The 14,254-nt window shown below is 34.0% G+C and overlaps 1 protein-coding gene across 1 annotated transcript in view; it reads right to left on the bottom strand.

Moving 5' to 3' along the window:
- The window catches only part of LOC150099446 (cytochrome P450 4c3-like), a 92,432-nt gene extending 81,843 nt beyond the window's left edge, over positions 1-10,589 (bottom strand). Inside the window, exon 1 of the mRNA XM_090404358.1 lies at positions 10,527-10,589. Coding sequence (XP_090260484.1) covers positions 10,527-10,589 — 63 coding nt within the window. The remainder of the gene's footprint in view (positions 1-10,526) is intronic.
- Between the last annotated feature and the right edge of the window lie 3,665 nt (positions 10,590-14,254).

Below are 14,254 nucleotides of genomic sequence, written 5' to 3'. Positions count from 1 at the left end.
CGTTCTTTTCTCAAAAAGACCAATGTCTCCTGCAGGAGATGTGTTACTATTCATTACTAAACTTCCCTGGCAGACAGAAACAAATTACCTGGGTGTAATTCTCGACAAAAAGCTATCTTTCAACCAACACATGAAGTCAGCATGCACAAAGGCATGTAAAGCCATAGCTCAGACTATCCGTTAATTAATAGAAATAGCAAGCTCAGCAACAGAATCAAATTGCAACTATACCAGATGACGATTCGTCCTGTAATCACCTATGCCTCTCCAGCCTGCAGCCATACCTCTAATACTAAAATTATCAAGATACAACGAATGCAGAACAAGTACTTGAGAATGATTCTGATCGCCGCGTGGTATGTTAGAAACAACCAACTTCATAGAGATATAAATATTCCCTATATTTTCTCTTTTCTACACTCCTTAGCATCCATGTTTTTCCTAAAGACGTCCACACACCCCAACGATTTGGTTCAGCAAGCTGCAGCATACGAGGCAACGGACATATTCAAATATTGAAGACCAAAAGCTATATTAGCTTCCTTTAGCGATGCATAATCTCCATGCCCATTCAGGGTGAGCAAACTGCTCATAAATTTTACCATCAGTGTAACCACAACAGATAGCGGGGAATATGAAAAGCATCTTGCTTCACCCCTAAAGACAAAAATGTCAATTGTCAACCTTGGTATTTAGGGTCAAGCTACTCACTGAGGAGATCTCAAAAAAGGTTGAAACCGGTCTGGCTAGTGACCCCACTTATAATGTATTGCAGTATACATCTCTTAGTGAGATATGCTTTACATTATGGAAAATACTAAGAAATAGTGATCACAGCTTTTTCCACCTTTACAATGAGTTGCCCTGGTGTTGTACCACCTTTAGACTTTAACTACGTTCAGGAGCAAACGCAAACTTATCTGTTTGCTTACTTGGGGTTAAGAGTAAAATAACCAAGTTTATGAAATTACTTGGTAACTATATATATATATATATATATATATATATATATATATATATATATATATATATATATATACAGTATATATACACACACATTATATATAGCGCCATTTCGTACGACAACGTACTAAGTGGGGCTTCGGGGCTTCGAAAATCTGTGATAAAAAGAAGAACAAACAACAGATACCAGTAAAAGCAACGACCCACGCAAAGTTAAGTCCCTTCCTGATAATAAGATTACAGATAACTTAGGTTCATTCAAACTCATTATTAAAGTCATTCTAAATACACACATGGGACAAATTAACAAAAAATTCGAGAAGCATGAACATTATATACAGTACAATAACCTGACGCTTGAAGAAATTTTAGCAACTGTGTGAGACAAGACGAAATTAACTGTAGCGATTGATGCGCTAGAAAACCTCAAGCGCGAATATGAAGAAAAAGAACTGCAAATAGAGGGAACACCAAAAGAAAAACATAGAAGATTTAAGAAACATACTGCAACTGATTGGCATTCCAGTTACAACCACAAACATTGCTTCTGTTAACCGAGGCCTACAAAAAAACAAACTAGAGACCGCCAGTCATCGCTCCTTTTACCAGCACAAGTCAGCAAGACTCTATTCTTGCTGCAAGCATGAAAACTACGCCGACAATATCGATCCTAACTGAAAAGAAATTCCCAACACCAATCTGTAGACATGAACAGTTAACACTATACTTTAAAAATATTTATACCAAGCAAGATAAAAAAACAAAGAAAAACTGCAAGTTCTTGTAGACTTAGTATTCACAAATATTTAAGAGACAGAATGAAATCACTCGAGTTAATAGACTGCAAGAAAATTGCACATAAACTCTCTACCATATAATGTATTAATTTTTAAAGCAACATGCAACTAGTTGAAGTCCTATCCTAATAAAATTAATAAATAAAATATTTAAAACAGGACAGATACCAAGAATGCTAATGACACCCATATACAAATATGGAAAAAGTAATTTAATCAGCAATTACAGACCCCTAGCAACATTATCATTTATCAATAATATTATGGAGTGGATCATACTGAAGAATATCTCAGCATACACAAAAATCTTTCATATTATCCACAAAACACAATATGGTTTTCAGAAAAATAAGGGAACAACATCTCTCTTAGAACACTTTACAGACGTAATTAATACCGCATTAGACAAAAACAAAATTGCCATGGTAGTCTTTATTGATCTAACTAAAGCATTCGATACACTCACACATCAAACCTTGTTAGAAAAGTTGAGGCAGTTTGTAAATCACCTGTGCTGAGACCTCTGCACAGGTGGTTTACAAATAACCTGCAAAATAGAAAGGATATTACACGTATCGGGTCAAACCGAAGCAGAGAGCTACCCGTAACCTGTGGAGTACCACAAGGAGCTGTACTCTTTCCAACTCTATTCAACATTTACACGCACGATATTAATCACCTACCTGTCAAAGGTAAAATGATATTCCAATACGTAGTTGATACAGCTATAATACCCAACCATAATAACGCAAGCATAGCCCAAACAAATATGCAACAGGACATAAATCTGATCACAGAATGGCTCACGAAAAACTTCATACACCTAAACTCAGAAAAGACAAAATTAATGATATTCAGTAATCCACTGACTCGGTCAGTTGATAACAAATATATAACCATCCAACATCCACTCTCCAACATAAAAAACACACAGAACAGCAAAACCACTACTATCACTAAGGTTGAAACATTACCATAACTTGGAATTTACTTCGATGAAGATATGAACTGGAATAGCCACATAAACCATCTACACAACAAACTCCGAACAATAAGTGGCAAACTCCACAGGTTAATACATAGTTTCCATACGTCTAAAAACACTAATATACAAATCACTATGCCAAAAATATACTAAGATACGCTATAACAACGTTTGCTTTCGGTGCACCCTACAAACTAAATAGATTAATGTCTTTACAGTATAAAATCATAAAACTGATCTTTTGGGAACAAAGAGACAAAGCGACTTTATATACACTGCAATGTAAGATGCAAGAACACAAAATGCAATACAATGCAAGAACACAAAATACTGACAGCAAAACATTTATGTCACTATGCAGCCTTGCTAAAACATTATTTCGAACATCATCTCTAAACTTCTTGAAGAAGATTAGAAGGCTACAAAACAATTGACAGAAATATGGCATCAACTCGCAAAAGCATGACGGTTTCCAAAAAACAAAGATCACAACAATGTTATTAGAGAATTACAAACGAACTAAATAAAGATCGTGATAAAAACGAATTTGCTAGCATCATACTCCATGATCTTTCCAAAGCGTTTCATACAATTACTATCCTTTTTATACTGCTAACCAAGTCGGAATAAGAAGGAGTCTGCAGTTTAGGAATTAGGTATAGGAATTATCTCACAGACAGAATCCAAATAACAAAAGTAAGCACATATCACACCGGGAAATGTAAATACAGCACGGAATCCCTCAAGGAGCAATATTGCCACCCACACTGCTCAATATATATATATATATATAAATTACAAGAATCAAATACAAAACGTGGCCATACAAAGTCAAATATATCAAAACGTAGAGACAACACAGTACTGCTAACAGTACCCAACAGTGTACTAATAGTAGTGCAGTTAATAGTGTTTGAAAGCTCAATGTACTCATGACTTCATGGGTACATTGAGCTTTCAAGAAACAATGACTTCGCCATCGTACACACAAACATAAGAAGTATAAAGAAACACTGGCTTACATTCATAACACTGCTCAACTGACAATCATAGATGTACTAACCTTGACCGAAGTTGCAATAAATGACACAGAAACGCATGCATACAACATTAATAACTACCAGTCCTGCAACTTATGTAGATCAAACAACAGAGGTGGTGGCATCGAGGCATTTTCGAACATTTTTTCTATAGTCTCTGAAGAAGATGAAGACTTAGTTGCTGGAAAGTATCGACTTCCTTTATTGTTTTTCAGGATTGCCTCTTTACCCTCTCCATCTCCTCACAAGATTTTAGCTATACTTGGTAACTTTACTACATGATACCGAATCCATAAGATTTATCTTCAAAACCCACACGTTTGGTTTTTATCTTCGAAGTCATTGATTTAAAATTTAAAAATACTGTACTATACAAATATTTATTTATATTTTATTTTTATATTTGAGAATATCATTCGCCTCCGCAAAGCTGCACGACTTTAATTCTTCAGGAAACTTCCTTACATATTTCTTTTACGTTCTACTAATCAATTTCATGGTACTCCAAAATAAACGGTAATCATTTTCTAATTTATTTCTCGTGTGTTCTCTTTTGTTTTGATACCAGTCATGAATATATCACTATTGATAACAGCGTAGTCAATGAGATTTTTCTCGTTTCTTGTATTATCTCTCTGTGTGAATTTTTAAACTTGAGCAGATGGTTACTCCTTGTTCAGAAGAAATCCAGGTGATTTGTATCATATAATATTAGTTCTGCTCTCTTTTCCATTTTTCTTTTCTGTTTAGATTTCAAATAAGGATAGTTTTTATTTACGTCATATGATTGCTCTAATAAGTAAAGAAACAGTAAGCGATCAAAATGTGACTGTATATGTTTTAATACCAAAGGCACATACTGGATATGTGCCTTTGGCAGAAATATGGAAATTATATGATAACTACTTTCCCAGCAACATTTATCATGGCAATTGTCCTCTATTTTTTCAGTCCATTGTACTACTTGTACTAAAATGGTCCATTGGCATTGTTCGTTATTTTTCTGCTTTGTCTGCATCATACATAAAGGGCACACACGGTGTAGTTCGCCGATCATAATATGACCAAAGTGATTTCATAGAGCTCTATGATCTCATCATTATGGGATTTTCTGTGGATATTCAGACGCTTTGCTACCATAACAACCTCTTCCACTAAGTGTATCCATTTCTCCCTGTATGTGTCTGATATTGATATTTCCTTGAATTCATGGATCATGCCTTTCAAGTTCCTATTTTTAGGACTACATTAATATTTCATACTTTTTTATTCTTTATGGTTCTCTTGTTTGTGCAACAGTTCTCATTGATATTTCTTGTCATCATCTCTACTTCTGCTGTTCTGTATTCACCGTAACGTTTATAATTATTCCGGCACTGAAACTTTAACACTGTTCCTTATTCTTTCTAACTTGCTGTTTTATTATTTTTTTTTGTATTTCAGCTTATTTCTTTCTTCCACTCTCAAGGAAATTACAGTAATCTCTAATATGTTTTGTTTAATTATTTTTAATGTCTCTTCTGAAATCCACTGCTTCTCTAATACGATTTCGTGCTCATCCGTTCATTTTACGAGATGGATTTCATTTTTTCCTCGAGCATTTTTCGATATACTTTCCTGATTTCCTAAATCAGTGTCATTATAATATGACTCTGGCAGTGAAATTTAACTTTGATTTTTGAATTTCATCTTGATTTTGCCAATCAATAGGATTTTATCTGCTTCACTATCTCATCTTTCGAAGGTTCGATACTGTTAGTCTGGTGTGACCGCTTCTTACTTATCCGTGTAATTTCTATCAAGTTGTTCTTATCCTTATTGGGCTATCACTTAGTGTACTTTTGGCAATCGATTCGCTTAAAGGATTTTTCTCAAGTTATCATTTCTTACTTCAGAACTAACTGAGCATTCATTCATCCCATTCATTACGTTCTATATATCCTATATTTGTCCATTGGCCATCCCATTCCTCTCTGTCATTTCCAATCTTGGCATTACAATATTCTGTAACGATCATAATTTGGATCTTTGGTATTGATTCAATAATTGCTCCTAAATTGCCATCGTATGACGTTCATCCTCTTGAGTAATTTCTGGAGAAGTCTCATCAAAAATAAACACAGTAAATTCGTATAAACCGTGCTTACGAAAATCCATAAGAACCACACCTACTCATGGTAAAACTTTGCTTTCCACTGTTTTTTGTAACAATTGTAAATAAAGTCCATGTTTCCTATAAATACGTGTAGTGGAAATCCCGGTGACCAAACAGTTTTTGGTTGCGATGAGAGAAAACAAGATACAGCAAGGCTGTTCCCAAAACTATACAAATCAAAGCTATGATGTTAACTTCCTTAGGTTGATAATTCATTTTAATATGAACCAATATTGTTTCTATTTCTTCCATGTTATTGGAGTTGAAAATTATAAGACAGCACTGTTGATTGAAATTCAAACTGCACTGATAAACTTCACCCACACTGAAATGAATCCCGTGCGAATACAAATAGGATCACACCGCTATAAATAAGAGTGGATAAGCACTGACGAATTCAAGCTTAACGTAGCATTTGTAATAATGAAACTTTGATTTGTAATGTAGCGTCATAATAAACGAAGCAATGAATTCATTAAGCAAACCATGTGACCAAAAACTCTGCCATCTGATTGGTATTCATATTTAGCAACCTTCTTTGCACAAGTTCATGATACCAAGGGGAAATGCTGTCGAAGGTACAATAAAAAAGGTGATTTCCTTATTTCGTAATCATAAGTAATATAATAAGGAAAAATAATTCCTTGAAGTCCTGTTCATCTTTTTTCTTTTTCTTTTTTTTTGGAACATCAAGTTCAAACATCGTACTTTGGAATACCTTTTCATCTACTTAGATAACCAATAAACTGAAAAAACTATAAAAACTAAATAAAAAAATATCCGAAACATGAAGACAGCGTGTTAGTTTTTCACAATGCAATCCAACTTACCAAAATGGATGTTTTATCCATTTAAGGTGGCTGCCTCTGTGTAGACCAAGGTATATGTAGCATCTGCTAGGCTGAACTCATGACAATGAAAGCTGCCGTGGTTAATGTACTATTATATGTGACTGCACATCATCAGATGTATAGGGTAAGTGATTCTTGGATCTCGATCATTAGCACTTGTGTTTTAGTGTTGTTTACTGCAATACAGTAATGGTAGAAGTAGGTAGTTATTTTGTTTAGTTTAAGTAGTGCTTTGGAAAGAGGCAATGTTAATACCTGTGTGGTTATATTGTAAGGTTTTATCATCTATATATTGATATGTGTCTCTTTCTATCCGCAAGTTGAGTGTATCATTTATGTGTACACGTAAAAGAAGAAAGCAGCTGCCAAATAAAAGCACTCGAACGTAACAAGAAAATTTCATTCTTATCTCTGATTCGCTACCACTCTTTGGTTCACATTGACTGAATAACACCACTAATCCCATTCGTGATTTCAAGCATCATCCAAGACGATAACATGCTAAAGTTTTTTTTTTAATCACCATTATTTTAATCGATGTCAGCGTAGAGGAAAAGAGCGAAGGACGTCGTTATTGTCTACTGTCTAATGATTTTACTCTCCTAAGGAAATTGCGAAACGTGTAGTAATTTGCAATCTGCAAATTATATGTACTGTCATTTCCCAATCAATCATGAATCGCAATTAAAATGCGAAAAGTGAAGAATGGAAATTACTGTAGGGATAACGAAGAAAGAGCTCCACGAACAACAGGCAACAAAGTAACAGCGCAGTCCATTTTACACGAGGCCAAGCAAGACGAAGAGATTAAAAGAACAAGGGTTTCGAGTGAGCCTACAGCTTTAGATATATTAAATATATCCCTCAATAATGAAACCAAACATATAAAAGTCTATCTAGATACATTTCCTCAATACCTTTTCAATAAGCAAAAGAAAAAATATTAAAAAGCGGTTGCGAATATAAAGACTTTGTTAAGTATAATAATCTATCAATGGAAGAAGTCTTACAAACCGGAAAATAAACAGCAAAGATATCAAAAATTATGTGAAGTAATAACTGAGAGAAAACACAGTCGGATAAATAAGACCTGTAAACTTCTGCAAGAAATCAACTGTTTAAATTTACGGTTCAAACTATAAAACAACAACATCGTAAAAACTATCATATTACAGACGGCCTTCGTGAAAACATACGGATCATAGGTCTAATATTAAGTCACAATATCGGGGAACCTCTGCAGACAAATTATTTTATTTCCGAAAATCGGATAAACTGAAAGAGAGAAGGTAAAAAAAGCTTTCTGCGACATGCTCATATTATAGTTCATCTAGCAAGTTCACAAGAGAGATGTCATAAGATAAGAGCAAGGAAAGTGAATTGACTACTACTGAGATAAAGAGCCAATAGGCTTTACTTCAGAGTAAATTTATTTAAATCAAGTGGCTATTGAATCCAACATTATTTCTTAGCTGAATAAGAAACTCAGAGATGGAAAATTTATATATAAGAGTTTCATGCCGAATATAGAAAACTATAAACGTTCGGCGAGTTCAAGCGTAAGACAACAGGTGGTACACGCTGGGGCAAATCGTCGTAAAGGAGATGTGTGCTGTTATACATTATGAGAGAAGGTCACCAGACCGGTTTTACTGAATAAGTAAAGCCATCTCTAAAAATTAGAACAATCCCTAGATCACTGCATAATGGCCAAAAGATTTTCCAACTCATCGTTTTTCCACTCAGTGATAGGCTCACCCCGTCACTAAGAACTTCTCAGCATTGGTTCTACCCATTTTCCAGACTATTCGAGTCATCAGAATTCAAGTAGAACTGGCCTACCAGTCCGGAACTCAACTCGGGAGGTTGGGCGCCGTAGGCGCCAGTGGGGCGGATCTCCTTTCGAGTCTTCAAAATTCGAGTCATCAGAAGTTAAGGAGAACCGGTCTACCAATCCGGAACACATGGCGGGGGCGTCGTAGATGCCAAGGAGCGTAGCTTCCCGTAGATAATATATATATATATATATATATATATATATATATTGGGTATAATAAATGGTAAAGATACCAAGATATTTTAAACCTGGTTTTACTCCATTTCCCAAGTAAGCAAACAGATAAACAAGTCAACTTTGCGCCTGCAAGTGTTGCAAGTCTAGCTAAAGCCGCACGTAGTGCAAGACCAAGGCAACTCATGGTAAAAGTATAATAAGCTCTGATCACTAATCTTAATATTACCCATAATGCAAAGCACATCTCCTGGAGCAGATGTATGATGCTTTGTATTAGAGGCAAGGGGCCACTACCCAGACCGATGTCGATCTTTATTGAGGTCTCATCAGTGGGGGCCAGGCTTTGCATTAAGGGTCAATATAAAGATTAGTGATCAGAGCTTATTCTACTTTTACCATGAGTGACTTAGTCTTGCACTACGTGCAGGGTCAGCTAGACTTGCAACACTTGCAGGCGCAAACTTGACTTGTTTTTCTGTTTGCTTACCAGGTTTAAAATAGCTTGGTATCTAAATAGCTTTATATATATATATATATATATATATATATATATATATATATATATATATATATATATATATATATATATATATATATATATATATATATATATATATATATATATATATATATATATATATATATATATATATATATATATATATAATTTTATTATTATTTTTTCGTTCATAGTGAAACATCAGGACTTGTTTAAGAGAACTGTTGTTTGCAAGGTTTCTGTTTTGAAATGACAGTTGTTTAGAATATAAAGAATATAAAAATTCCGGTGGCTTTTCCTAATAGTTGTTGTTTTTGTACACAATATAGTTTGTTTTCCAAGACTGTGTTACAGGGTACGTGGTTCTAGTTAATCTACAGTAAACTTCAGAGTAATGTTTTAACATAACGGCATAGAGGGGAAAGTGTTTAGTTATAGATATTTTAGGTGCTGTAATTTCAGTACAACGATGTTGGTTTCGTATCCTTACTCTCAGAAGATAATCTTTTTCATTTTATACTGCAGAGATATTAATCTATTTAATTTATAGTCTACATTTATACGCATATATTGTTGTGGCATATATTAAGATATTTTGTTATTAAGATAAGATAATTATTAAGAGATGTTCACAATTCCAATATGTGTTAGCTTTGCCGAGTGCTTCATATTGTAGGGTAAGAATACTTGCAGAAATATCATTTCAGGCGCCAGAACCTTTATTTTAGGAATGATTTTAAATTTCTGCTTATGTAGCAAATTTGTGTAAGAATGTTTCTATACATGATTTGGTGATAATTCCAGTGCAATTTTGTTTTTGTATGTGTGTGATTAGTGAAATGAATATATGATCACTTTTAAAAAAATATTTATTAATTTTTTATTAAGATCGTACATATACATATCTTATGGATTCCTAACTCTCCGCTGGGATTGATTTGTTAGATTGCACAAAGCAGTTTGTTTCTTTTATGGTTGCAAATCACAATGATTGGTTTGCTTGTGGTCATAATGGATGATCAAATTCTGTGAAAGCGATATATTTTTCTGCAGTTCTAGGATGGAACCTTCGGAATAAATACTAATTGAAATCTTTTACTGACTGTTAGAGTGACTTGGTTCTATCACAAAGCTATTTTTATGGTTTCAAATGCAATACGTTTTAAGTTCATTAAGTTCTATTTATAGTAGTTTTTTGTAGTGTTGTAAGATTGTTTTTTACTCTTTTGGTTTCTGCTTCTGCAGCTGAATTACTTTGATACTGAGGAGCTGATGTAGCTTTCATTGTTTCGACAAATTATCCCTTTTATGTACAGTACATCTGAAATTACCTTTTCTATTATTCAAGAATTCTGGCTTGTTTATGTGCGTATTATCATTATCTTTACAGTTTTTTTATATATTTTTTCTGTTGTGTAACTTTAATGTGTTTTAGTAGAAAATATATACAGAGTCTGCTGATCCATTTTTCACACTTGGGTTTCGTTCTCTCTCTTTTTTTTTGCTTAATCATTTCGTTCTTTATTATTTTTTTGTGCTTCTATTCAGGTTCAGGACATTGCAAGGAGTGTGTTCTACTACACGGCTTTAGTGCAGTGAAATATTGATCTGCAACTTTGTGTTTTATAATTTCTGTCGAGTAGCCACTTGTTATGAGATGCTATTTACAAATAGATCTTCTTGATATAAGAAATTATTGCTACTATCAGGTTGTACATAGACAGCTGGGCAAAATAATTTGCAATGTTGTTCGGATTATTATATGCATTATTTATGATCATATCACCCATTACTATATAGAGAGCCAAACATCCATTTCTTGCAGAAATTCCACTTGTTTAATGTAGGTTAACTATATTAAATAGCATTTAGTAGCAGCTGCTGTTGATGAACTACATGTATTATTTCAACGTTTTCTGTTTAAAGTTACTGTTAATTATTTCATTATTAATTTTTTTTTGAGTATTACGGTTCCAACATTGCCTTGTTTGTTGGCAGTGTGTAAGCCGTTGAAAGTTAGGAATTGTTGAATTGTCCTCGTCAGTAGTAGCGAAGTTAGGAGGTGTGATCAGTTAGGAGTAATACATCAGTAACCACAATATTATTCTTTAGATATTCATGTTGCATAAACCAATATTTTAGATATTAACAGCACACATCTCCTAGCAGTTGGGCTTTACATTATGAGAAAATACTAAGGTCAGTGATGGCTCCCTTCATCTTCACTATGACGTGCCCCAAATTGTACCATCTGTTGGCTTACGCTTGGACTCGCCGAACTGTTATAGTTTTCAATATTCGACAAGAAACTCTTTATATAAATATAAATTTTCTACCTTTGAGTTTCTGATTCGGCTAAGAAATAATGTTGGGTTCAATATCCACTTAATTCGAATAAATTATTCGAATTATGTGGATATTTTGTTTATTAAGTGGATTTCACTGAATTACTTATTAAGTGAAACCGGTGTGGTGACCTTCTCTCATAATGTATAACAGCACACATCTCTCAGGAGTTGGTTTTTACATTATGAGAAATTACTACGGAGAGTGATGGAACTTACTCCACCTTTACGACGAGTTTCCTCAGCATATACCAACCATTGTCTTACGCTTGGACTCGTCAGACATTTATAGTTTTCTATATTCGGCATGAAACTTTTATATATAAATTTTCTATCTTTGAGTTTCTTATTCGGCTAAGAAATAATGTTGGATTCAATATCCACTTAATTTGAATACACTTACTTCTCCGAAGTAAAGCCTATTGGCTCTTTATCTCAGTAGTAGTAATAAATTCACGTTCCTAGCTATCTTATGATATCTCTCTTGTGAACTTACTTGCTAGATGAACTATAATATGAGCATATCGCAGAAAGCCTTTTTTATTCTCTTTTTCTGTTTATCCGGTTTTCGGAATAAAAATAATTTGTCTGCAGAGGTTCCCCGATATTGTGACTTAATATTAGAACTATCATCCGTATGATCTCATTTTCGTCTTAGGGTGACGGGGTGAGCCAGTCACTGAGTGGAACAACGCTGAGTTGGACGGTCTTTCGGCGACGATCCCGAGACATCGGGATCGTCCTAATTTGATCTGTAATATGATCGTTTCTACGACGTTATTGTTTTGTAGTTTGTTTTGAAAAAAATTTGAATTCTTGCAGAAGTTTACAGGTATTTTTTATCCGACTGTGTTTTATCTCAATTATAACGTTCACATATCTTTGCAGTTTATTTTACGGTTTGTAAGACTACTTCCATTGATAGATTATTATACTTAACAAAGTGCGTATATTCGATAACGCATTTTAATATTTTTTTGTTTATTGAAAAGGTGTTGAGCAAATGTATCTAAATAGCCTTTTATATATTTGGTTTCATTATTGAGGGATATATTTAATATAACTAAAGCTGTAGGCTCACTCGAAGCCCTTGTTCATTTAATCTCTTCGTCTTGCTTGGCCTCGTGTAAAATGCGCTGCACTGTTACTTTGTTGCCTGTTGTTCGTGGAGCTGTTTCTTCGTTATCAATACAGTAATTTCCATTCTTCACTTTTCGCATTGGAATTACGATTCATGGCTGAATAGAAAATGACAGTACATATAAAGTGGAGATTGCAAATTACTACACGTTTCACAATTTCCTTCGGAGAGTAAAATCAATAGACAGTAGAAAATAGCGACGTCCTTCGCTCTTTTCCTCTACGCTGACAGCGATTAAAATAATGGTGATTAAAAAAAACTTTATCATGTTTTTGTCCCGTGTGATGCTTGAAAGCAGGAGAGGGATGAGTGGTGTTATTCAGTCAATATGAATCAAAGAGTGGTAGCGAATCAGAGATAGAAATGGAAATTCCATGTTGATACGTTTGAGTGCTTTTACTTCGAAACTGCTTTCTTCTTTTACGTGTACACATAAATTATACACGAAATTTGCCGATACAAAGAGAAACATAAAATACATAGATCATAGAACCTCACAATCCAACCACACAGGTTTTAACATTGCCTCTTTCCAAAGCACTACTTAACCTCAGCAAAATAACTACCTACTTCTGCAATAACTGTATTTCAGTAAACAACAATAAAACACAAGTGCTAATGATCGAGATCCAAGAATCACTTACCCTATACATCTGATGATGTACAGTCACATATAATAGTACATTAACCACGGCAGCTTTCATTGTCATGAGTTCAGCCTAGCAGATGCTAGATATACCTCGGTCTACACAGAAGCAGCCACCTTAAATGGATAAAAAATCCATTTTGGTAAGTTGGATTGCATTATTAAAAATAACACGCTGTCTTCATGTTTCAGATATTTTTTTAGTTTATATAGTTTTTTTTTAATTCAGTTTCTTGTTTATGTAAGAAGATGATAAGGTAATCTGAAGTTTGATAAGTTAATTACGATGTTTGTATTTGATGATAAAAAAAATATAAAGGAAAATGATGGACAGGTCTTCAAGGAATTATTTTCTTAGTTCATTACGTACGATTAGAAATAAGGAAATCGCCTTCCTTTATAGTACCTACGAAAACATTTTCCCTTGGCATCATGAAGTTGTGCAACGAAGGTTATTACATATGAATACCAATTAAATGGCAGAGTTTGTGGTCACATGGTTTATGTAATGAATTCATTCCTTCGTTTATTATGAAGCTACGTTACAAATCAGAGTTTCATTATTACAAATGCTACGTGAAGCTTGAATTCATCACTGCTTATCCACTCTTATTTATAGCGGTGTTTGTGATTCTCGTTGTATTCGCACGGGTTTCATTTCAAAGTGGGTGACGTTAATCAGTGCAGTTTTAATCAATGCTGTGTTATAATTTTAAACTCCAATAACATGGAAAAAATCAAAGTAATATTGCATCATATTAAAATGAATTATCAACCTAAAGAAGATAACATCATAGCTTTGATTTCCATAGTTTTGG

This window comes from Typopeltis vanoorti, chromosome 14, assembly GCF_054136105.1.
Source record: "Typopeltis vanoorti isolate ZY-2024b chromosome 14, IOZ_Tvanoo_1.0, whole genome shotgun sequence".
NCBI lineage: Eukaryota > Metazoa > Arthropoda > Arachnida > Uropygi > Thelyphonidae > Typopeltis > Typopeltis vanoorti.
Note: the sequence above shows the minus strand (reverse complement) of the source record. Positions and strands in the feature narration are given on the sequence as shown.